Source organism: Aptenodytes forsteri, unplaced genomic scaffold (genome assembly GCF_000699145.1).
Source record: "Aptenodytes forsteri isolate BGI_AS27 unplaced genomic scaffold, ASM69914v1 Scaffold81, whole genome shotgun sequence".
Lineage (NCBI taxonomy): Eukaryota > Metazoa > Chordata > Aves > Sphenisciformes > Spheniscidae > Aptenodytes > Aptenodytes forsteri.
In genome coordinates, this window is record NW_008795259.1 from 1,434,879 (window position 1) to 1,460,097 (window position 25,219).

At 44.4% G+C, this 25,219-nt stretch overlaps 1 protein-coding gene across 2 annotated transcripts in view; it reads right to left on the reverse strand.

Annotated features, from left to right (window-relative positions):
- The window catches only part of RREB1 (ras responsive element binding protein 1), a 74,629-nt gene that overhangs the window by 18,695 nt on the left and 30,715 nt on the right, over window positions 1–25,219 (reverse strand). For both annotated transcript variants that reach the window (XM_009279168.2, XM_019472043.1), the window contains exons 6-9: window positions 23,376–23,520; window positions 22,055–22,194; window positions 7,129–7,318; window positions 2,332–5,074 (exon numbers count right to left, since the gene is read on the reverse strand). In XM_009279168.2, coding sequence (XP_009277443.1) covers window positions 2,332–5,074; window positions 7,129–7,318; window positions 22,055–22,194; window positions 23,376–23,520 — 3,218 coding nt within the window. The remainder of the gene's footprint in view (window positions 1–2,331; window positions 5,075–7,128; window positions 7,319–22,054; window positions 22,195–23,375; window positions 23,521–25,219) is intronic.

Sequence of the window (25,219 nt, forward strand, 5' to 3'; positions counted from 1 at the left end):
GATCACCAGGACTCGCATCTATCCCATTCACATCAGCCTCTTGGCCCTTCTCTCCCCAGGTCAGGGAGCAGCCATCAGTCCCAGATAATAAAGTTCCCCTTTTCTCTTTATAATAAGATTAGTGAATAGAATTTTTTCTTAACTCCTTTTAAAAAACAGAGCTATCTAACAAGTCACTGCCTGTGCAATAGGTGGGGACAGAAACAATGCGTTGCACTACGACACTGTGGATGTCCCCATCAGAAAACCAACTCGCCCACCCAGAACACAAACCCAACAAACTGCTGTATCTATCATGCAGCTGCCAAACTCCTCCCATGCCACCAGCACCTGACACTTACCACAAAAACACAGGGCTCGCTCCACCTGAATGCATCCTAGCGCTTGCTTTGGCACCACCTCCCTGGCCTAAATCTCCTCTACCTTCCCAGCTTACCTTTCCCTCTCCCCTCCAGCGAGCCTCATCTATGCTGCTGCCGCCACAGGGGAGCTGCTGCGAACTCCCAGTTTAGAAACAGAGTGCTAGTGTCATCTGAAAGGAGATGCCCCAAGGCCAGTCAAAGCTTGCTGTGGGGCGGTCCTCCAGCAACAAGTCTCCCTCAACACTGCTCTGATAATGATTAAAAAAGAGCTCAGTATTATCATTGCCAGAGTGCACCAACCAGAATCTGATTATTGCCACTGCCATAGTATCACCAAAAATCTTGCATCTGCACTGAGAATCCAGCCCGGCTACAGTCGCAGTTGCTTGTCTTCCTTGTCGGGATTGCAGCACAGGCTTTCTGAAAGGACAGTGTCTCCTTCCAAGCCTGGTGGTGGTAGGGGAGACAAGTTTTACCAGTATAACTCAGGGCCGAGTGCATTTTCCTGTCTTCATTAAGGGTTTACACTAGTGCTGCTACCTTGGAAGTCTGCCATCAATAAGCAGGTCAAACCCCTTAGTCTGGGAAAAGCCTCTCTATTGTTTTTTGTCTCATGAACAGTTCTTCAGTAACTATATATTTTTTTTGGAGAGGAGGGTGTTAGAAAACAATTGATACGAATAAAGAGCTCTCCTTCACCATTGAAAGTAAACTCTATGCTTAATAAGATGAAATAATTTGGTCTCTGCGGACCAGAAAACAATAGCCTCACTGTTGCACTGATACCTTGCAAGTTCTGTCCTCGCGTCACCCAAAGCAAACCGTAATAGGGACTGCTCCACAGCTCAGATTCCCTTTAAACCTCTTAGCTAACCTCTTTTACCTCTTCAGGTTTCCCTCCTTAGCACAGACATGAATCAGTTGCTTCAGAAAACCTCAATTCCTTCAGAAAAATGAAGTTATCTTTTAGGAGGCTGTACTCAAGTCCCCTGTGCTTCTTAGAAATATCCCTAACTTTTACTCTTTACGCCAGGAGTTGAGATTGCATAATGAAGCAAGTAATATCAACAACTGTGATTGACTTAAAAGGGAGCAACAGCAAGTAGAGCTTTATCCTCTCTCTCTCCGAGCAGGATGAGAACCTACTAATTACTTTATTACAGTGTGGGTGGAAAAAGGAGTGAACTTCAAATCGGCACAGCATTCAACGCAGTATTTCCTTTATAGTGAAGAATGAAAAACAACCCCAAACCTAGAATAAATCTCCCTCCCCAATTCCTCCTTTTGTTTACACCAGGTTTGAGGTTACTTACACAGTGGCACAATATTAAAGATGCCATACACATCTCCACACCTTAGGGCATAAGCCCACCTTTAGTTGTCTAGCACTGAGAAGAAACATTTCCTAGAGGCAAGCTACTACATAATGCTCAGGATGATGTTTCTCGCATCCTCCTTCTTTGATCTGTCAAATAAAAGCCACCGCAAGAAAAAAAATGCTAAACACTATATTATTTTCCTGCCACAATTCTATACTTATTTGCTCTCATTTTTATGGATCTTTTTATCATTACTGATGCAGACAAACAGCCACTGGAAACAGCCAAACAAACCATGTAAGGCACAATGAAATATTCAACACACACATTCACCTTCAAGATAAGACAATAACAGAACACCTGAAACCAGAGTCTTTTCCCAGGTACACTAAGTTATGCCACTGAAGTCAAATGGCTTTTAGCAGTTTAATTTGCCCTCTTGATACTCAAAGGCACAAAGATTATTCCACTACTGAAAAATTTACCACCACCACTATACCACAGCAACGGCTAGGGATTTGCAAAATAACAAAGAATACCATTCAGACATCAGAGAGAGGACAAGAAAGGAAGATTCCTCGACAGGGAGGCCCTTCCATGAGGAACATCCTCAGGGGCTACAATCCACCATGAGCACAAGGCACTCTTACCTGTGTGAGTGAGCATGTGCCGCTGCAGGGAATTTGCCCATGGAAAGACTCGAGGACAGTAAGGACAGGGAATATTTTGCAGGCAGTCTGAGTAAGCGTTCCTCTTCCCTCTCAGCAGCTTATCTTCGGCAGTTTCCTTCTCATCCTCACTTGTTCCATTTCTGCCGCTTTCTTCCTTGAAACTGTCAGTGGACTGCAGAAACGGGCTAAATTTATTAGTGTCTGTGGTAGCCAGCATCTTCTCTATGCTGGCAAACTCCCCACTTGACTCCAGATCCACACCACTGCTAAGTTTAGGCTTATTTTTTGTTCCTTTCTTTCTACCTCTTTTCTTAGTCAACCCAGCATCGGCAATGGGAGACTGCTCTGGATCACACGCCTGAGTCAGGTCACTGGGCAGGCTGGAGTCTCTCTGAATGGCGGTCACGATTGTCACTTTTGCTTTGGCGTTCCCTGATTTGTCACACCCAGTGGAGCTGCTCACTGCTTTGGGACTGGCGTCTGCAGCCTCCGTTTTCAGCAAAGCGGGAGCAGAAGACACAGATGAAATGATCTGTGCAATGGAAGCCAATGGTGGCAGCTCTTTAGTTACTGGAGGCTTTGGCAAGAGAGGTGGCGGTGGTGGTTTAGGCCTCAAGGGTCTCAGCAAGGCAGAATTGCCAAGAAGAGCTGGGGAAATGATTGGGACAGTCAAATGCAACGAACCTTTCAGTGGCTGGGGATGTCTGACAGCCCTGTTTTTCTCTGAGTTCCCACTGGCACCAAAAACCACAGGACACTGCAGACAGTTGTAGGCTTTATCACTGTTCCCAGAAGCAGCCAAGTCTTGATTCCTGGCTTCACATGGGACATCATCTTTATCCTTCTTCAGGGCTTTGGGGATGGACAGGTCGATAGGCTCCATGGAACAGTCATAGAGGGACAGGGGAGAAGAGCCAAACAGGTTCTCCTGCTTCACTTGCACAGCACCCAGGTTTTTGTTCTTCTGAGAGAAATCCAATGGCTCGTCAAAATCCATCGGGAAGTTGCCCGCAGGTTCAAGTTTGATGGGAACGTGAGACGACGTCCCAAGCAAGAAGCCGTTTTGTGGCTCCAGGAAAGGCGTCATGGGCTTGCGGTCCATATAAGTGCTGTCCTCCAATAAAGGAGGATCTGTCTGGCTTTCCTGGGCACTGCAGTCCACCACTAAGATGTAATTCTCAATCTCCCTTTCTTGCACATGCAAGTGCTGCTTGAGGATATGGTGAATGCAATTTCTCTTGGCTGAAAAGGCTGTGCCACACTCCTTGCACTCAAACGGCTTCTTCTTCTGGCAGCCGCTGTGCGTCCTCATGTGAATGCGGAGGGCCCGGTAATGCTTCAGGTCCTCGCCACACAGCTTGCACACAGTGTCTGGGGAGCAGAAGGCATCCACCATCTCTGCAGCATTGCTGGTGACATATTCTATGTTCTTCTCTATATCCTTCCTGGTCACTTTGAGGTGCTTCTTTCGCAGGTGCCTCTCACAATTGGCTTTCACTGTGAACGGGTAGTGGCAGATTTTACAGATGTAAGGCCTCTCCCCGCTGTGTGTCCGCAGGTGCCGGATCAGCGCTGCCTTGTCAGCTGCGATGTAGTCACAGATGTTGCATTGGTATGGGGAAATACCCAAGTGAGAACGGATATGAGCTCTCAGGACACCAGAGAAGGCAAACACCTGGTCACAGAAACGGCAGGGGTACAAAACTTTCCTCATGGTTGGGGCTTTCTTGTTCGCTGCCCCTGCGATGATGGCTTTGAGGTCCCCTTCTGTGACCTCTTGCTTGATCTTGGCTTCCATACTCAGAGGCAGGAGAGCTTCGATGATGCTGTCCTGCTCCAGCTGCGTCTTCATCTCGTGCTGAGTTAAAGGCTCTACTTTGGGTTGGAGGAGCAACTGCGAGGAAGGACTTGATTTGGCTCCTGGCTGGGGGATGTGAGAGTTGGAGGAGGACTCCACTGAGTTCTTGATCAGCCTCAGAGGGGGAGGTGGGAGGCTTGGGCTGATGCAGCCAGGGGAGGCTTGCTGGGCACTGATAAGAGGAGGAGGTGTAGAGGTTGCGACGACTGTTCGGGGCGTTACCAAAGGCTTTGGCTTCAGCGGTGGCATATGCTTGAAAATGGACTGCACAGGGACAGAAGGTGCCTTAGAAAGTGGAGGAAGACTGATCTGAGGAGGAGCGGAAGAAGCCATCTTCAAGATCTGCTGAATGTCCGCCAGCTCAATGGCAGACTCATTGGAGATGGGTTTTACCACAATACTGCTGTCAGGCTGGATGATAAAACCCTTCTGGAAAGGCTGCAGCGAGAGGAGCTTTATGTTTTCTTTTGTAGGAGGAAGGACTGAAAATGACCCTCCCATAGACGCAGCTTCCAGAGGAGAGAGGCTGAGCAGACCGGTGCTGCCGGGTTCCTGAGGTAGGTTACTCTTCAGTGCTCTGAGCCGCATTTCTTGGACCTCATCTTGTGTATTGTCCTCCTGCTTGATAGGCTTGATGTCTTTGGTGTACTGTAGGCCCAAGGATGCCATGAAGGCTTTCTGGTCTGGGGTCTCGCCGGGTGGGGTCGTGGACTGTGGCTTGTGCTTGTCTTTTCCCTGATCCACCACATGAGTTTCTGTGTGCAGTTTGAGCGCTGAAAGCATGGGGAATGCCTTGTTACACGTCTCGCAAATAAATCGATGGAAGTCACTGATGCACCTTCGCAAATTCGTTTCACACCAGACCTGCAAGACATGCAAAAATATTTAGAATAGACATCTCAAACTGGAAAGGCATCACATGCTGCTGCAAAACAGAAACAGTTCACCCTCTCTTCTACTGCTGAAGTTAAGGAGTTTAGAGCAGCCACCACCTACCTGGCATGGAGATATTCCTGCTCCACAGCCTTTAGTCACCTAAGTGGTGTATCTGAATTAGGGGCTGATTCTCCAGAAGTTCCCTTCTATAAAGGCAAACTCCTTCAGAGGGCTATTCAGACTCTCAAATACTTTTCCATCCTGAAATTCCCTTACAGAAACCTCTCTCACTTCACTGACAGGACAGGAGCCTCAGACGACTACACAGCAAACTTCAGTAAGCTGGGCAGTAAGACTACCTCCTTTAGCTTTATTACTACAAAGAAACTAGGAGGAGAGGAGAGAAAAAAAAAAAGGCATCCAAGAGGTAAGACTACCTCCTTTAGCTTTATTACGACAAAGAAACTAGGAGGAGAGGAGAGAAAAAAAAAAAGGCATCCAAGAGGTAAGACTACCTCCTTTAGCTTTATTACGACAAAGAAACTAGGAGGAAAGGAGGAAAAAAAAGGCATCCCAGAAGGCAAACCAACATAAACCAACCGCATCCAAGATAAGACTACCTCCTTTAGCTTTATTACGACAAAGAAACTAGGAGGAAAGGAGGAAAAAAAAGGCATCCCAGAAGGCAAACCAACATAAACCAACCAAAATAATAGCCCCCAAAAGCAAATCAATGAAATGCAGGGCCCAATGCGGAAAGGCTTTTGGTTAGTGAAGTCTGATCACATTTATTCTCCCAAGAATAACACTAAGCTCACAAATGGATTTTACACCTGTCCCTCAAAACGATCATGAATCCAAATGCTGTATTTAAATGCTACCCAGATAGCTCACATGTTGCAAAAGTTCCACATCAAAGAAGAGCACAAGTGATAAATTAAATAGAGGGCTGGCAAGATCTTTATATACTGTACACACTTTGTTCAGATACTTCATAGGTCTTGCCTTACAGTGCAAGCAAAATTATTACAAAAGTAAAGTCCCAACATTTAAATCCCTTAATAACTTTAAATGTTTGCCATTAATTAGAAAAGAAATAAAACCAAGTTGTTTAAAAAGTTCTCTCTTCTCCTGATTTTGTAACTTTTATACCAAAACTCTACTAGAGTTACAGAATGACCTACATGCTCCCCTGGATAACAGCAAATTTCAAGTCTACCACCTTGCAGCCAGAAGAGCTGGAAATCAATGCTTTAATCCAAGTAGAGTAAGAAAAGTGCAGATACTGAATAAGCACGGTCCTGCTGGATTGTGCTGTTGATTTCTTTTTTTTTTTTTAAATAGATAAGCAGCTTCATCCAGACCCAAACTAACTAAGGCAGGCAAGGTCTGACAGAGGGCAGAATAATACCATCCAACAGAAAGCTTTATGGCTCTCAGAAAAATATTTACAGACTACCTCCCTGCCTTTCCCCAGCCACTGCCCCTCAAAGGTGCAAAATCTTCAGACCTCACGTAAGGAACATAGTGGTAAGGTGCCTGGGATTGTTTTGTGAAGAAATCACTGAAGATGTCACCATTTAGTAAGTAAGGTGACTTCCCAAAGTTTTTCATGATAAAATCTTTCACACCACAACTACATCCTTGCTACAGTAAATTAAAATAAATAATGTCTTCCTTACCATGTGTCCTCCCTATTGATTTTAGATGTGGGATTGTTTTGGGAAGGAGAGAACTAATGGGCAGACTGGAAGGGGCAAGGATCTAATATCACCAAAGTTTTCCTTTAAAATATTTTTATAGATCTTTACACCAATAGTTATCCACTGGAATGCTGAAAAAAATCAACCCCAATATTCTTTAGATGAAAAAAGAAAAAGGAAAGGCAGAAAGTGTTTGAAGCCTACACAGATAGTGGTAATGTGCCTTCCACAAAATATTCTACACCCAGTCTCTGCCTCATCAAGGACAAGTCTTTCAACGAATTCAGAAGATATGCACTGTATCAGCTGGTACCTTAAGCTATGAAGAACAGAGAGTACCTGAGAAATGCGGGGGAACTTCCTACAGGAGAAGTCCGTGAATCCCAAGTCGTGGAAGCCTGCCGGAATCGAAGGGTTGTTCTGAATGAAAGGCTTTCCCATGGGATCTCTGGGAAGCTGCTTGTGGATAACTGCGTTATGGCGCAGTAAGCCCCGATGAGTACGAAAGGTAATACAACAGATGTCACACCTGGAAAGGAAAGGAATAAAATAGAAATGACTTACTGACTGCTGCAAGCTTAAGAACTAGCATTCTTCTTGCATTAGGACAGCCACCTTCCTCTCGCCCCATGATACTAAGAACCTGCTGAATGCAAAACAAAGCCACAGCGCGTCAAAAACCTATCACCACAGAAAGGCCATTTCAGTCACAGTCACTTTCTACCAGTTTCTGGCTATTAAGTTCACTGGAAGTTTAAAGAATACAGTACATGAGAACTAAGCGTCCCACACGGGCAGACGGCAAAGTGGCAGCCGAGACCACAGCCTTCTGACAACCTTCCCATTGTCCGACATAAAATATTTCAATGGCTTTACACCATTTCATTTTTACTAAAAAATACTAGTAAAATAAAAGACATTTGAAAAAAATCAGTGGCAAGGAGAGGCTAAATCAGACCTAAGTAGCAAGCAGCAGCAAATGTATAAATAGCACCTTTTTTAACTACTGCTTAAAACACACTACTGCACACCACTCAAATACCTGTGTACGAATTTTCTTCGTACTGCCTTTCCATAAACTTTCACTGATTTTTCTCAAAGCTGTTATGAGAAATATACTGTTTTAAAAGGAAAACTAGTGCTCCTTGAAGGGGAGCAGGGTCAGAGGAAGAAGACCTGAAACAGGTTCAACACTTCTGACACTCATACAACCGCTTCACAGCCAGTGTGCCCCAAAGAAAAATGCAGAAGCAATGTCTTTTCCTACCCACACATTATTGCTATGATTTCTTGTTTTTCTTAAGTTCTCAAATCCCAAATTCAGCTAAGCAAAAGTTTCTCACATAAAGTAGACTTGCGTTAAACAATCAAAGGTATTGGAAATGCAGCTATGCTGCAGGCAGTAAGGACCATGCAGCAACATTTGACCAACACATCAACAAACAAGCCTATTGCCTTTTAAATATCTGGGATTTGAGCTCTCCAGCATGACAGGTCACGTCCACTCTGCATTCAATAAGTGACACACAGTTTCACTCAACATGGTTCCTTGTGGTTACAGCTCCAGCTCACAACCAAAGCATGGGTTTCACAGAAGCAAACACCAGTGAATGTGAAGCAGTCAGATTTTGCCAGTGAGAATATTATACGCACTAGGAGTTTTTCACATGTCTCCCCCTGCCTTAGTTCTCCCCATACTGTCTTTGCCCTCCACATCAAGGAAAAGGACATGTGCCTACTCATTAAAAAAACATCCTGCAATTAGAAATGACTTCTGACAAAATCCTGAAACCACCCCCTCCCTGTCCTGTCCCTAACAAACTCCCATTGTTGTTCTTTTTATCACTACATAAACTTCCACAGACCTTTTTTATTCCCTGAAAATGAAGAGATAACCAAGTCACCCACAAAGCAATTGGATTCATAGTCTCCGAGTGGTGAAAGAAGCAAGTGTGAAGTATATGTAACACGGCCTTTGTTATCATGGTACCCAGAAGGCTGGGACATAAATATTATGCGCTGGAGGTTTAATCTGTTTTATCTCCCCTGTCAATTCACTTGCATCCTACCTTTATAATTATTGCCAGCATAGTCCCTGCATTCCATTAAATACCGAACCAATGCCATTTACAAAGCAAACATTTACTTAAAGAGGTCTGCTAAACGTGACAACAATCTCTGGTGGTGGTGGGGGAATGCCAACACGTAGCGCTCCTCCAGCATCAGGATCTACGGCTCTCCTCCAGGTCACTTGGCAGCACCTATTCCGTGATGCAAAGCTTTCATCTTCAGCAAAACCAGAAACACACAACCACCAAAACCGCTGGGGGAAGGAGGGCACTAAAGGGTTAGAGCAGTCACCTGAAGAGCTTGCAGGCTACTGAAATAAATTCTTTTTTAGAGGTGATGAAAACACTTTGCGTGAAAGCAAGCAGTGCCTCTGGCACGCTCCTCCTGGTACATCAGCATACAGACAACGAGGGTTTGCAAGCAATGCTGCTGCACCACCAGGAGCATCACTGGCAGTCTGTGGGGCCAGCTGTTCTGCAGAGGGATGCAGACCCTCACCGCGGGGCGTCTTGAGGCAGCTCCAGGGTCCCTGATGTGCCTGGCCTCCCCCGGACTAGCAACCCAATGCAGCAGCTGTATCCCCTCGTGTGTGATGGGGCAGGCACAGCTACCATTGATGGGACCACAGAGCTACTGGGAGAGCCTGCGCCTGCCACAGTACCCCCAGGATTTGGACTGAGCAGGAGCCAGCACTCCTGGGCAAGCAGCCAGCCCCCACACACAGCGGGGAGGTGCGCCTTGTTCATCTTACACTCCCTCACCTCCATCGGCTGTGCGACACGCTGATTTTAAGCACTGGTTTATTTAGGGCTCCCATCAAAAGCTGCACTTAAGAGTAAATCTTTCAGAGCAGAGACCCATGTGAAAGTCCTTCGCAGTACACCTGTATCAACTACTATGCCTCAGGATAGTAAAAATTTGCAATTTAAAAATGGTGTTTTCCATGCAAAGGCAACTGCCTCCCCTCCCCCAAAACAAAAGTAATGTATCTTGAAAAAGGAATATGTACTTTCTCTCTTTTATAATGCATAGAATTAAACAACCCTCTGTATTTTTCTCTTTCCTCCTTAGTCTCCTCTTTTATTTTCCTTGCTGTGAGTGAAGAAGCAGCAAGCAAAAAGAGAAGTCAGGAGAAGGATTAAGCTCTTTTTCCATTCAGTCAAAAAGAAGCTCCTGGCTGAAAAAAGAAACATCCAGATAAATCATGCCTGTCATCTCAAGATGCAGGCACTTCAGGGCATATGAATGCACCGCGCCCTGGCTCAGCACCTTCCCCTGGTGTCACAGCTTACAGGATCACACAGGAGCTAGAGCACGGGAAGGACCTGTGGATGCCCTCCCTTCCTCCGCAGCCCAGGCACACCTGTAGAGGCAGCCGCAGCTTGGAGAGCTGAAATAGAAACAGCCAGACAAAAGCACTCCCTGAGAGACGTGTGGAGCAGCCTCTCCGGGGCAGGCTCCCCAGGCAAGCAGGTGGCCTGGTGGGCTCCAGCGACTGCGCTGGCACCTTGTGCCCATGCCGCTCGCCAAGGACAAGGGAGGTCATTATAAAGCCATTCCTGATGCTGAGGGGCGTCACCATGCCACCGGCTCAGGAGGTCTCCCAGGCTCTGCAGACCTCACTTGGGCTTGTCAGTCTTTGCTATGGATGCAAGCTGTTTAAAATACACGGCCCGTTTGCCCAAGTGTATGCACAACTTTTGTGTGTGTGTGTGTGTGCTTTTGTTGAGTCCCCTCCCCCTCACCTTAAGTAGGAAGGGAGTCCCAGCTTCTCCCAAATGACATGACTTGAGCTTTGAATACAATTAGCAGTGCAGACACAGATATGGATGTGTACCACCTCCAAGAAAAACTTACAGGTAGTAAGCTTCAAAACCTAACTAGTTAAGGCAAGCATCATGCTGCATTGACTAAGTCTTGTGTTAATTTAAAATGGAGTAAGCTGCCATGCCTAACAATGCATTAACTGGAAGCATTAATTTTTTTTAAGGAAGCCTAACCATTAATTTCTCTGTTTTGTCATCAGTACTATTTTCCATCTTTAGGTAGTGTCAATGCCTACAGTATTTTTAAGTCTAAAACCACAGTCTAAGAAGGACAAGAGAAAGGAATCCTAGGTGATAGGAACATTTTTTCATCTTGCTTAAATTGCTTTAAAAAAAAAGTTAAATAATTGTGGAAAGTCTGAGAAGTCCAGCGTATCAAATAAAGCATCTGAAACATATGGTAATACTTTGCTCGTGATGAACTTAAAAAAAAGCAAAACAAAACACCAAAAAAACCACCCTCTCCTTACAATTTCACAAGACTGCTCATGTGTAGTGCCAAGTCAAACACGGATAGTATGGCTGCAGAGAACAGAGATGGGAACAGGTTCTGAGGTTGTTAGCAGAACAGGCAGAGCAATGGCTCAACACCTGAGCGGAGATAAAAGCATTCTACTTGCAAGGTAGGTTTCCAGATGTAGCAAATAAAAGCTGCTGTGTTATCACGTGATTGCTAGTCTTGGCCACAGTTTTCCATTTTTCTATAAATATGATTACAGAGCAGAGAGAAGAAAGCTGTTCAGTTCCAAGCACAGAGATTCAATTATAAGTAAAAAGGAAAAAACTGCTTTTAGCAGCTAAGACCGCTTTAAAATGAGCTTCATTCTCAATGGTCTTTATGTTTCGCAGTCGTTCATACCTGTACAATGCGAACGTAATACTAGGGCTCTGGTTCACTGGCAGAGGTGTACAAAGCAAGCGGGTGAGAAAACAGAACTGCTAAAACACAAAAGCGGAACTGAAATATAACTGTGCGACGACAATGCAATGAGCAGGCTGACCTTGGTGCTCAGGCCACATATCACACCAGGCGAGTCTGTTTAATTATTACTACACCAGTGCACCTTTTTTGTTTTTTTTAAATGCAGACAAGGTCTCTGTGTAAAAACACACCATTAAAAAGCTTACTAGTAAAATAAGTTAGTATTCTTGAAATCCGTAATGCTAATTAGGATATAAAAGCATTTTAACAGGCTTTAAGAAATAGTCAATGCTTTGTGCAGCTTGTTCAAGAGGCAAGCCAGGATTTGCTACACTTGTAACAAGCGGCACCTATGCAAGAAAAGTTTACATAAGCAATGCCTGCTGCCTTGCATTACACTCTCCTCTGAGCCAATTCCAATTTGTCAGCAATGGAAATAGCTTTTTTCCTTTAAGAAAAGAAAAGACATTTTAGAAAGGAAATGCAGAGCCAAATTTTAAGCAAAACTAATCAGTCTTGATTTTGATTAAGGGTAATGCAGTCAAACATTCAATCCTTCTACAGTTTATCTTTCAGTAGTCAAGATGCAAATGCCAAATATTTATATCCATCATTCTGTTACCAATAAATTAAACAAGCACTGTGCTTTGCATTACCTGAGACTGGCGGCGGGAAAGGGAAAGTGACATTTAGCATTCTTCTACTTATACTTCTGAAACCACACAAGAGTAGACCAAAACCTGAAGTTTTCACCCAAGCAGCTCACTAAGACTATGCTGCCCATGTTGTGGATGTCAACAAATAAAACCAGTGTTAATTTCTAGGCCTTATCTAAAATAAAAAGCTTGGTACCATTTTGTTCCTTTCCTGTCTGTGCTCTTTAGCAACTGCCACAAACAGAAGGAAGGAAAACAAAACAAGAATGAAACATATCCTGAGACAGAAGTCATTAATACACAGTTATGTTATTAAGTCATCTAACTCCTCCCACTGAAATCCCTAATACGTACCATATCTAAATTTCTACCTTTGTCGTTATTATTCTCCTTTCTGTCTCACATTATTTGCAGAATTAATGCGGCTTACAAGCAAAGAAAATCCTATGCTGACCTAAAAATAATACAGCTGGGCAGAAGAGAAAGATGGGCGATTCACTATCATTGACTCATGTCCACACCAGGGATGGGAGCAGGCTCCCAGCCTCTGCACCGGTAACGTGCGCTGTAGAGGAGGCCGACAAGGAGGGGGAGATGGAGAAAGGATGGTTTTAAACATAAGGGCTTTCACCACCTATGAAAGAAAAACTAGCAGGTTACAGACATATTCCCCTTCAGGAAAGGACTCCTTTGCTTCTCTTTCACTTCTTTTGCGGCAAGGCGAAGGGAGGGAGATGAGAGAGCAAATTGGTTTCTGCTCCTGTGCAACCCCACCCAGGTCCAAATACTAGTCTCCTTTTGGATGAAAAACCATTCCTGGCCTCCACACCCAGGGCCCTGGGAAATTACATCCAACAGCTGCACTAATCTCTCCCACTTGCTGCAGATGAGTGATGGAAAAGCAGCAGTGCTGTGAACGCTGCTCCTGTCTCCCTCCCGGGGATCCCTGTGGGTCCTCCCGCTGTCCTGCGATGACCGTTCCTCCCTCCTTCCCCTGCAGCATCACAGCATGTCTGACCCCAAAGGACCTGCTGCTCTCCCATCGCCACCTCGCCCAACGCTAAGGGTCAGTGCCGAAACCGCAAGCGACACAGTAGCACCGGGAGCCAACTCCCTGCCAGACGCAACAGGCTGGAGAGGCTCCCCTCCCCTCTCCCAGTGCGTAGAGAGATGGACACAGCTCACCAGAAGTTCAGTGCACGCTGGTTCACCTCCTCAGCAAAGGCGGGACTTTTCTTTTAACTTTTCCTCCCTCCCACCTCCCCACTGGCTGTCCGACTTTGTTACTAACATGTCCCGTCGCTCCCTTTAATCCTCTCCCTCAAAGAAGCCACCCTTGGGTGCAGCAAAGGCTGAAACCACTGCGCCAGCCCTTCTATTAATAGAGGGATGCACAATGCTATGTGCATTCCTACAGCCGCGCTGTGGTCCAGGCGAGAAAAGTATCGTGTAGGAGCCAGGGCAGATCCGATATAAACCCGGGTGATGTCGTGCTTCAGAAACTTGTCGGCATGCTGCAGAGCCAGTGTCTGTACCGGCGTATCGTGACTCCCGCAGTCAGAGTAACTCAAGTGAAGTTAACCGCTATAAGGTTTAATAAAAAGGCACGAGCCATCCCGTGCCATCTTTTAACTTTGTGTGTGAGCAAAGAAAAATCAGGAAAAAAGATTTCACTTCTTCCCAACACTGTAATGAATGGCATGTACCAGCAACACTTCAACAGTGCCAGATTTAAATACCTCTGCCCCAGTGGAACAGTAGCTTACTCTACCATTTACTTCAACAGAATTAACATGCAACTAAGAACAAATAAAGGGAAAATGGGAGATGGCCTGCAGACACTTGCACAAAGAAAGTAGTTCATTTTCTCATAACGACCTTTCTACTTAGTAAAGGTCAAGGTTTTAAAAACCAGAAGTGTCAAGAAATTGGCTGGACAGAATCATGGAGCAAGAGCTGAAGATCAACATAAATAACAATGAAGGGTTTAATAATTAGGGCAAGCATACCTGGGGGGAAAAAAAAAAGCATGACCAGTACAGTCCTCTACAGCTACCAAAACTGGAAGCTGCACAGCATCCAGAATAGAAGTCATTATTTGTGCACACAAACTCAAATGGACCTTCTGGTATTCTTTTGGGGTAAGAAAAACAAAGCTCTTCCTGCCTTCTAACATATCTTTCAAATATGGAAGCCAAGTACTTGTGTAGTTCTAAAATTAATGGCAAGAGTTTAAAAAAAAAAAAAATTTGTGTGTCTACCATGTTAAAAAAGCAACACCACTTTTCACAAGTAACATAAGAAGAAACACATCTACAGGCGTTTGCCTATCCTATAACCATCCACTGATGACAACAGGGCTCACAAATAGGTGCAGCTGAATCTGGACTGAACACCCTTGCCCTTATCTACATTTGCAGGTAAGCTATGCTCAGTACGCAGATGTGACTGCTAACACAACAGCAGCCGGCCAGAGAGCCTGCATATAAACAAACCCTGGTCATCAGGATCAGGCAGGCATGCTAACAACCTATTTTGGCTCAGCCCTCTTTCCCTCCTGTATTCCCTTTTACGAGAAGCTTTCCTCTACAGTCAGCTTTGCATTTTACCCACTTTCTATTCTTGCAACCCAGCTAAGATATTTAACACCATGTGACACACCACACAGTTTCACATGAGAGCGTCACTCCCCGTGTCCATTCACTATCTGATATTTTTACCCAGCTGCTCTGGATTCCCAGTCTCCTCGCACAATGAGCTCCCTGATGTGAGCTGGCCACTTCTAGGCCAGCGTTGGACTCGTGCTGTTCTTCAAATGTTTCCCATCTCTCTTTTCTGAACAGAAGTTTCAGAAAGCACTTAAAATGCAGTTCTGGTCTGCTTTTGCAAGCCAGCATACAGACAGATGCTCAACCCACTGATTTTACTTCTCCATTTGCTCAGTGAAAGGATGCATTCACCAGCTTGCTTGCATACCCTCTCCTCTGCCTTATCAACATTAAGAGTTGCATTGTACCACAGCATATTTTTGGTCCTAGCATTTACCAGAGCTGGATTTCATCGTCACCAGCTGGCTCATGGAATTGCTCCTGTACTGAAAATGCTGCCAACAAAGATCAGGCTTCGGTTCCTAGTTCCTATCAGCAAGACACTGAGCAAGCAGCTTGCAGAGCAGAGCAGGAGTGTCAGCTGAATCAGCAATGCCACACAACTGACCCTTGTGCACCTCCATCGTTGGCTACAACAAGTCCTGTAGCATTGACTCTGTTAGTACTCAGTAACTCTAGCAGCAGTTCCTACCTAAACTATCCTTGCTGGTACAATCTCAAACAATGACTAAGAAGGGAAGTATCAGAACCAAAGTATAGTGTGCCAAAACCAAAGGTCAAGGAGGTCCATGAACATGTCTATGCTCTCTCTCTATGGAACACTCTCCATCTCTCTCTCTCGGTACTCAACAATCGTGTAGGATACAACAACCTCAGAATTATCCAGCTGCATTAAAAGAGCACAACGTTTCATATTTTGAAGTGCTAACAAGGAATGAGGCTTATCTATGTGTACACCAACAGATGTGACAGAGATGGAAAAGTAGTATGAAATTTCACAATGCTGCATGAAGACTTCTTGTCATTCATGCTTCAACTTGCTTCCAGTAACACTAGTGTCAACTACTAGGAAGAAACTTCCTCACCCCACCACGAACCCGTAGTTTTGTCTCACAAATAACATAAATTGCAAACAACATTTAGTTTTCAAACTCATTCACTCTTGTTAAGTTTGCCATGTCACTAACACTCCCTTCCCACAAAAGGCTGACCACGTGTAGAAAGCAACGTGCTTCACAAAAATGAAGTCAGCAGGATTATTCCCTACTATATAAGGAGAGAAAAGATAGAAAGCGAATTCCTAAAGTTGCTTAAGTAGGCATTGGCAAAAACAGGAATGAAACTTGAGGGGCTTTTTCTGGTGTTTTTTTTTTCTTTTACATCCTGTACAATGCACTTTTACTCAGTCACATTGCTGCTCTGTACACAACTTAGTCTTGTACTACTCTTTTCTACTGGTACTAATGATTGAAATCGTCTCCATACACTTTAAAATTACATTAATTTATTTTCTTGGCTATTTTATCTCCCCAAAGCCTACGTGCAGAACTGCCCTGAAGAACAGTAACTGGGCAATAAACATGTAATATTCTAAGCAGCTGGAATCATTTTGACTCAGAACCCACTTCCTTTTGTCTTGACTTAAATGGGGCTGCTCATGTGCATTGGCTAAAATGATTTAAGATTGGGACGTAGGTCCAGGTGCCTTGCAGCATCCCACCACCTGACACCATGCACTGAAGAATGGGGATGTGCTGGCAAAGGGAGAAACCTGGTGACCAGCCTGACTGAATCGCAAGCTCCACATGACATCTTATGAAACAATTTACCCACAGAGTTCAGGAGACCATTCCTAGGGGATTGAAGTTGTCCACTCCTTCTGAGTGAAGCCAGGTTACACCAAGACACAACGATAGCATTTTCCACCTGGGAGTGTTTTCAGAAACAAGAGCTCACAGTGGTTACCCTGGCAAAACTGGAGGCAGATGACAACAGACATCAATGGTCAGGGTGTCCTGACACCTTCCATTCCAGGACCTGAGCTCTTCTGTTGCTATGCCTGTTACCGATCTAACTGTTCAAAACAACAGCTTTCCGTGGTGGCCTTCAACCTCTAGCCAATTTGACTTTACAAGTTTCAGCAAAACTTGGGTAGGCTGTTTTGAAGAACAAGGTAGACAGTGAATGGCTTTTGGTTTTCTTTCTTTGGAAGTTCTACAGAAGCACATTACCCTGGGGCAAGAGAACTGCTTTTGCTGTCCTTGTGAAAATATGCCTGGGATTTGGCAAGTTACACAGCTTAATACATTATATCACTGTTTGGACATGCTCTGTAAAAGGTCAAAAAAACTTAATCTACCCTGAATCCATTCATGGCAACAGGCATCTACTGGTTCTGGTCAACAGGTCAGCTCAGTGACTGAGGCAGACAATGTCTTTCACACTCTGCAATGTCTATTTATTTCTTGTCTCCTATAAAAAGTTAGCAATAACAAATCCCATAACTGAAGGCAATGCCACACTGAACCAAATGTGATCAGAAAGTCCCCGTAACACTCATTAAGATCCAGGCTTTTACCATGTTCAAACTGCACAGCTATCCTTGCTGAGAACTGATGTTGAAACATGTCTCTAAGAAAGGAGGTAACTGCAATGCTATCACCACCTCCCTCCTCCTCTCCTCAGGAAGATACACGGGCATGAGAGGCAGCATAAATGTCTGTGAGGAAGGAAAAATTAAAAAACCTTTAGCTGTTGTTACAGAGAGTACTGTAAGAAGCCTCCTGGAGGAGAGGGAGAGGAAATATAAAGGGTATATGCTCTGGTTACAGTGAAACCCAACAGAGGAATTTTATAGTGCATGTACTTTTTTAAAAGCCACACATTTTACTTTAAGCCTGTTCCATTGTACTTGCCAAAGGAAAGAGGAGAAACCTCATAAAGCACCTCGAGAGGTTTCTCCCCAGGAAATCCTCACGTCTCCTTTGCTTGCACCGCTGATGTTGCTCAGAGCTGTCTGTCAGGCGACCTTCACAAGCACATTACCATGTTTGACAGCAACCCTCTGCCACAAAAGTTTCCAGAGAAGTTACCCCGCTCCGTGAGGTTTCTCATTTTCCCTATTGGCTGCACAGCGTTTCAGTGCTCTGCTAATTATATCAACACTCAGATACAAACTCACCAAAATAGACGGTGTCCTGAGGCCCCAGCTGCGGGGAAACAGACGTCTTCTTTAAATAATCCAGGTAGAGAGGCGAAGGGGGTCACAAAGCACCCCTGGGCCACCTCCCACTGCTAATGGGGACTGCAGACAACCTTGCTGGGACCAGCTTATGTCACTAATTAGGGTGCAGGTCCCAGGGCTTCAAAGGGACAGAGACTGACCAGGGGGGGTAATGCCATGAAGGAGATGCAGTGCCACAGCCCATTGTCAGCAGGACAAAGGGCCCTATTATTGCTCCCAAGAGCAGGGCAGTTCTTACTGTAATTAGGAGACAAAGATGCACGATTTAGGATTTTACATAATCAAGAGATACTCTTCCAGGCGGGAGCCCCTCTCACACAATCAGTGGATTAAGTATTGTTTATTCTGCTGCAAGTAAACAATGAGGTGCTCCCCGCTCAGGGCTTTACATGAAAAGCAGTACTGGGGAAGACAATGCGGGGTGTCTTTTCATCTGACTTTGAACAGCTAACCCTGTGATTTAAAGTTGTTCATTTGACAGTATTAATGGCCCACCCTGTAAATTAGCTGCTCACCCGGGGGCTGTCAGACAGCCTTACCTTTTCTGCTACTTAGCAGAGGGGGGCCGGGACAGACAGATGCTCTGGGGGTGAGAGGCTGTATTTACACAACAGCACTACAATGGCAGGATTAAAGGGCCACAAGGAAGCCAGGCAGAAGCTCCTGCACACCCCGGCACTTCGCTGCTGCTGGGGATGCATCCCCGAAGGGAGGTTGGTACCACTGTCAAGGCAACGCACGCTGGCGCATTGCTCCAGAGCCGATGTCCGCAATCATTTTCATACTAACTACTGGGGGAGCAGAAAGGAGTCGGATGTTTGCCATGTGGTTTACAAAGACGGGCACGGCTAGGCAGATTGAGCATCACTTATTTTTGGTCATGGCAAAACAGTCTGTGCTGGGCTACCTAAAGCAGTAGCTGCAAACCAACTGCCAGACCCAGAGCATCTGGCTCTGGGATGCACAACATCTGATACCTGCCTCACAGAAGTACTGATCAGGTGACTTTACTTTTACAGTACTGGCAATAAAGAGACTGAGCATGTTCTGCTCCCTGCTCTTTGTAACACAGCTGCTACGTTTTTTTGTTTGTTTGAACTTTATTTAAGTAGAGTTCTTTCTCCTTGTCTTCTATAATAGGGAAACACCAGGATTTGATGAGCGCCTTCTAACATTTTGCAGTTTGCTCTCCCGCCATGAGTGCACCCATATGCACATGCCTCCTGCACTGATACTCTAGCAAAATACTCTTTTCTTCCTCTCTTTCAATCAAAAAAACACCCCTAAGCCTCACCAAGAGGAATCATTTCAGTCACATGAACTCAGGACTGAGAATGGCATGCCACATTCAGCACATCTTGTTGAATCCTACAGTCTTGCAGAACCCTGGGAACCAGCGGATTACAGCCCCTGCCTGCCAAGGATTTTAACCCATTTCTTTTGGGATGAAAGAGTCACCTAAACAGCAGCTCAGACTGCTCTGCTTACCAGAGGATTTTCTGCTAGGTTGGGTCAAGCAGACAGCACCATTTGACTTGACTAGACTAGGACAAAAGGTGTGTTTTAAACCAGATAGGCAGGGTGTCCTGGTTTCGGCTGGGGTAGAGTTAATTTTCTTCCTAGTAGCTGGTACAGTGCTGTGTTTTGGATTTAGGATGAGAATAATGTTGATAACACACCGATGTTCTAGTTGTTGCTGAGCAGTGCTTACACTAGTCAAGGACTTTTCAGCTTCCCACGCTCTACCGACTGAGAAGGCTGGAGGTGCACAAGAAGCTGGGAGAGGGCACAGCCAAACTGGCCAAAGGGACATTCCATACCATGTGACATCATGCTCAGTATATAAACTGGGGAAAGCTGGCCAGGGGGCTGCTGCCTGGGGACTGGCTGGGCATCGGTCGGCGGGTGGTGAGCAATTGCATTGTGCATCACTTGCTTTGTATATTATTATTATTATTATTCCTATTATCACTATTATTAGGATTTTATTTCAATTATTAAGCTGTTCTTATCTCAACCCATGAGTTTTCTCACTTTTACTCTTCTGATTCTCTCCCCCATCCCACTGGGTGGGGGGGGGGGGGGGGGAGTGAGCGAGTGGCTGTGTGGTGCTCAGTTGCCGACTGAGGTTAAACCACGACACAGGGCAAGTTGTGTCTGAGTATGTTAGCTGACCAGGGAGAACCACAGCTTCCTTGTCCTGCCCTATCTCCACTGACATGTCTTAAATTGCTAAAGCAAATATTTGACAAAAACCCCCTTACCATCATCTAGACAAGCCCATAAAGACCAGCATCCCAGCATCAGCCTTAACTCATGCCCACAGAGCTTGACAATCGTGGCTTTGATTTAGGGACACATTTTAGCCTTTGTTGCTCAACATGATCAAGGGTAGCAAAATCCATTTCAGGAGAATGTTATCCAAAAGCAAGTCTCCTAATCCTAGAGAAAGAGTTGCATGAAGAGGAACAGCATGTTTGCACAGCCAGCATGTCTTTCTGCCTTGCCGCAGCAGATGGCAAAGCTGCCAAGCTAGAAGGGTATCTATTTTGTTATTTTTTATCCAGCACTCAAAGCAAGCGAATTCACCTCTCCAGTCAGGTCTATGGCATATAACTTTGCAAAGAGGTCATACATTCATAGAAGCTTCAAAATGAGGCTAATGCCAGGATAAGCCTAATATGACAGCCACTTTCTCTAAAGCATAAAGTATATGGCAAAATTATCTCAGACTCCCCTTTGTGAGGGTTGCAGAGCTTTTACCAGAGAACAAGTGTTTCAGTTTTGCTCTATAATGAAAATTTACTTCATTTACTTCAGAAACAGCAAACTCCATTTAATTAACTACTATTTGCTGGACCAAGTTTAAGAAAGAGCTTTCCAACTCCTTTCCCCAATAATTATAGCACTTACAATGATTTTAAAAATGGTTTTACACATATTTACCAAGGTTTTCTAATTAAAAAAAATTGGAATATTTAATAGAATTAGTCCCATTTAATAGAATGGGGTGGCTCTGCTCCATGCCGTTCTATTAAGAAACTGTACTCAGGAGTGTTGACACTTCAAGATGCTGAATTCTGCACCCTTCCAAAAAGATCAGTAGAGTCCAATGTCCCAAAATAAGCTTAAAACACTGACAAGCTTCTGCAAATGGACAATCTCTTTTTCTAAAATAGCAGCTTTTCTACATGTTTAAACTAGACTTAGAATATCTCTTTTATGTCTTCATGTATCTGGCTCTACATTTTTCGACGGTAAAAAACAGGAAATAAAAAAGTATCAGGAGTCCCAGGGGCAATTACTTGAACCAAAACACAACACCCAAGCACCTTCCCAAACAATTAATAACTAATTTTTCCTTGTTAAGAGAAGCTGATTTAAGCCAAAATCCAAATCATTCCCTCACCTCAACAGGCAGAAAAGCATAACACATTTTATTGAAAGTCTGGAACCAGAAACTCATCTATTTTCACTCACTCCCATGACAGACAACAAAACCTTTATATCCAGCCACCGCCTTCTCCCCAAGCAGAATAATCTCATAGGTTGGTACCTGAATACTTTTATCAAGTTTTGCTTCATGTTTTAAGCACCTTTAGTTTAACTTGTTAAAATTTTGCAATGTTGGCATTTTACAGTTTTATGTAGCAACAATGATGGGTTTGGAAGAGAGGAAGGGGTGCTTTAATTTCTTCTAAAAACATTCCCAGCTATTAACTGGCAAGATTTCCTGTGTTTGCAAAAAATAATAAAAGTAAGCCCTACAGCACCCTGGTAACATAAGATGAGGCAGAAACATTTAAAAATCTGTTCAAAAATCACGAAGGGGGGCAGTTAACAGTGCAGGGGGCTTAATGGCTCCTGCCCTTGCCCCTACCCAGCAGGCTCCCTCAGGCCACCTGGTGACCAGAAACATTCTCAGGACTATTTCTTACCTCAGCGAATTATCTGGATGTGTCTCCATGTGGGACTCCAGCCCATACTTGCAAAAAAAATCTTTGAAACACACTGGACAATGATAAACTTCCTCCTCAGCCTTCTTATCCCCTTCACCGGAGTGACCATCCTCGACAACCTTCAGAGAGAGGGGAAAAAGCCTCACTAGACCAAATTTTAAGCAACAAACCAAACATGCAATCCATTTGAAGTCCTTCTCTTAAAAATGAACCAACAGGCTTCATCCGTAACTTTGCTGTAGGCAACCAGAAATGAGTCATTTCGGCAACAGAGAAAGGGTGAGCGACAGAGTCTCCATGCATGTGTGAGAACATGCACGACGAAAAAGGAGGCTCAGCAGGAGATAAAGTGTGTGGCTAAATCACGGATACATCAGTTCTAATGAGAAACTGAGATCTGAACAACTTATAAACCTGTATGTTTATATACCACTGAACTAGCATTCCTCCCCCTTCAGAAAAGCAGGTGAGCTGTCAGCCTCAATTATTTATGCCACTAAGATACTGCCAACTCCTAACTCAAATGGTCCAGAGAAAAGCAACGATTTTCTGCATGTTTTCTATAGCCCTCTTCTGATTACAGGGAGAAAAGCATGCACGGAAACAAGGGATACTGAGCTAAATGGAACTGCTACTAGCTTCCCATTTAGAGAAAGTAAGTGGAAGGGGTCGAGTTAAGTTTGGCAGCCACCATACATTTTGAATAAATGACTGAAATGCACTAAAATATTTCATAAACAAAACCCTAATGGAAATGTCTAGCCTTCAAATAAATATTTTCTGGTTGCTCTTGCAACTCCAATAATGCAGGATTATGCTACTGTGAAAGGGAAATGTACTACAGATTTTTTTTTTCTCCAGATCAAGACAAAGACAGACATAAGCTGTTGCTGCTTTTGAAGTAAACACTGTTCATTTAAAAGTTCAAATCACTATCCTACAAGACTACTATGAAGTAAGTGGGAGAAAAAAAACCTAGGGGAAAAGCTGCAGTAGCAAAAGAATAGTTCATTCTGTTGTCATCCAACATCAATTATCTAATATAAATCACAAGCAAACCCAAAAATTTAAACAATAAAGAATTAAAAATAATTGAGTTCTTTCAATCTCTGAAATTAGAAATTAATTTTCAATCTCAGACAACAGTGTTGGCTACACAGGAAAAGCATGGCATCTTAAAATATATACAGGGCTGTAACAAGACCACATTTTAATATTTCTATGCTGACTGCATGAACACAACTCCTGACAGTTTAGGAGACAGCCAGGAAAGTCTTTTGCTTCACGCCCTGTAAAGAACCTTTTTTGCAGGTGTCCTCTCCTCTCTGTCCATCTCAGCATCATGACTAAACTTCCGTTTTGAAGATAATCGCCTGCGCTTCAGCGGCGAGGGGGGAGTTGTGCTTGCTGTGCTGTTCGGATCCTTCTCATGAATCTTCATGTGCCTGAGCAGGAGGAGGAAGAAGACACTGTCAGCAGGCAAATCGGGGCAGGAAGTCCACGTAAATTTTAATGCCAACACCATTTCTAAGGTTTGCCTTTAAAGGATACCAGCAGAGATCCCATAAACTGGACTGCACTTCTGAAAGACAACCAGGGCACGATCCAGCACAGGCCCTTTGCAGTGCCTGGGACCATGCAGGGCCGCGGCAGGGAGCCCGGCAGCTCTCCCCCATGCCCTGACCCACAGCACAGCACTTGCCCTGCTACTGCCTGGCCCCATGAGCATCGTGCCTGTCCCCCATCATCCAACAGGCCCCGCTTCTGCCTAATATTGCATAGTAATCTACAGGCCCAGCCTCCCAGTCTTGTGGCGGTCTAGTAAACAAAAGCCTGCGGCTTAGCATCCACTTCTCTCAGTGCAAAAAAAGCACCCCATCTTCAGCTGGCTCTCCTTTTATAGTTTCAGACAGTACCCCAAATGGATTGGTATATGCCAACGTCAGAGCAACACTTCTTAAATACATTTGTTTCCTTCTCATCCTTAACACACTGGTGCACCCCAATATCAAATTTCAACTGCAACTTTGAAGTCAAGATAGAATCATAGAATCATAGAATCATTGAGGTTGGAAAAGACCTCTAAGATCACCGAGTCCAACCGTCAACCCAACACCACCATGCCCACTAAACCATGTCCCTAAGCGCCTCATCTACACGTCTTTTAAATACCTCCAGGGATGGGGACTCCACCACTTCCCTGGGCAGCCTCTTCCAATGTTTCACCACTCTTTCAGTAAAGACATTTTTCCTTACATCCAATCTAAACCTCCCCTGCCGCAACTTGAGGCCATTTTAGATATATAAATATAGATATAGATATACCTGGTCACACTGTTAAGCTGCAGCAGGTTTGGCTTGCAAAACTCCATATTGCCAAAGCATGTTCACAAACCTGCTTCCCCAGGAAAACAACTATTTCTTGTCACAAAGACACTGGAAAGTGGAGAGGGACAAAACGGCTCAGGCAGCAATCTCATGAATATCTGTATACCTGACCCGCCTGCCTCTTGGTTTTACGTATCTGCAACCTGAGGAAGACACTGTCATCTAGTTCCAGGGTATTGCTCCCATGCTTCTTTTTCTGAGGACTAAAAGCTAAAATTGTAAATTTTCTTTTTTTTTTTTTTTTAAATGTAGGGCCTTTAGCCTCACTTCAAATTTATAGTGCTTTTGAAAAAAAAACTTAGGCTCCTACATGCAACGGAAATTTTTGCTTCTAATAGGTAGAAATGGGAGTGCAGGAGAGAGCTGCCCTTTGTCAATATGACTAACTTCAAAGCAGCACAAGGGAGACAATGTTAATGGCATTTGGGCACATCCTTCAGAAGTCACACCCCCAACTCGGCCCAGGACCGTGCCATTTAACTTGACTGCACGCTATCATGTTCAAACATGAGAGAATGTTGTAACCTAGATGAGCCTCGTATGTCCCCGTAACTGCTTGGGTGTTATGACATAAAATCCATTTTAGTTTTAGATGCTAAGGGCATGATGCTTCAAGATAACATGCTGGACCAAACTGACCCACGGGCAGACTCTACTGGAACTGCTGAGAGGACTGTCTCCTCACACAACACTTTTTTTAACATTTCCTTTCACAATCTCTGAACCTTTAAAAAAAAAAAAAAAAAAAGGCCTCCA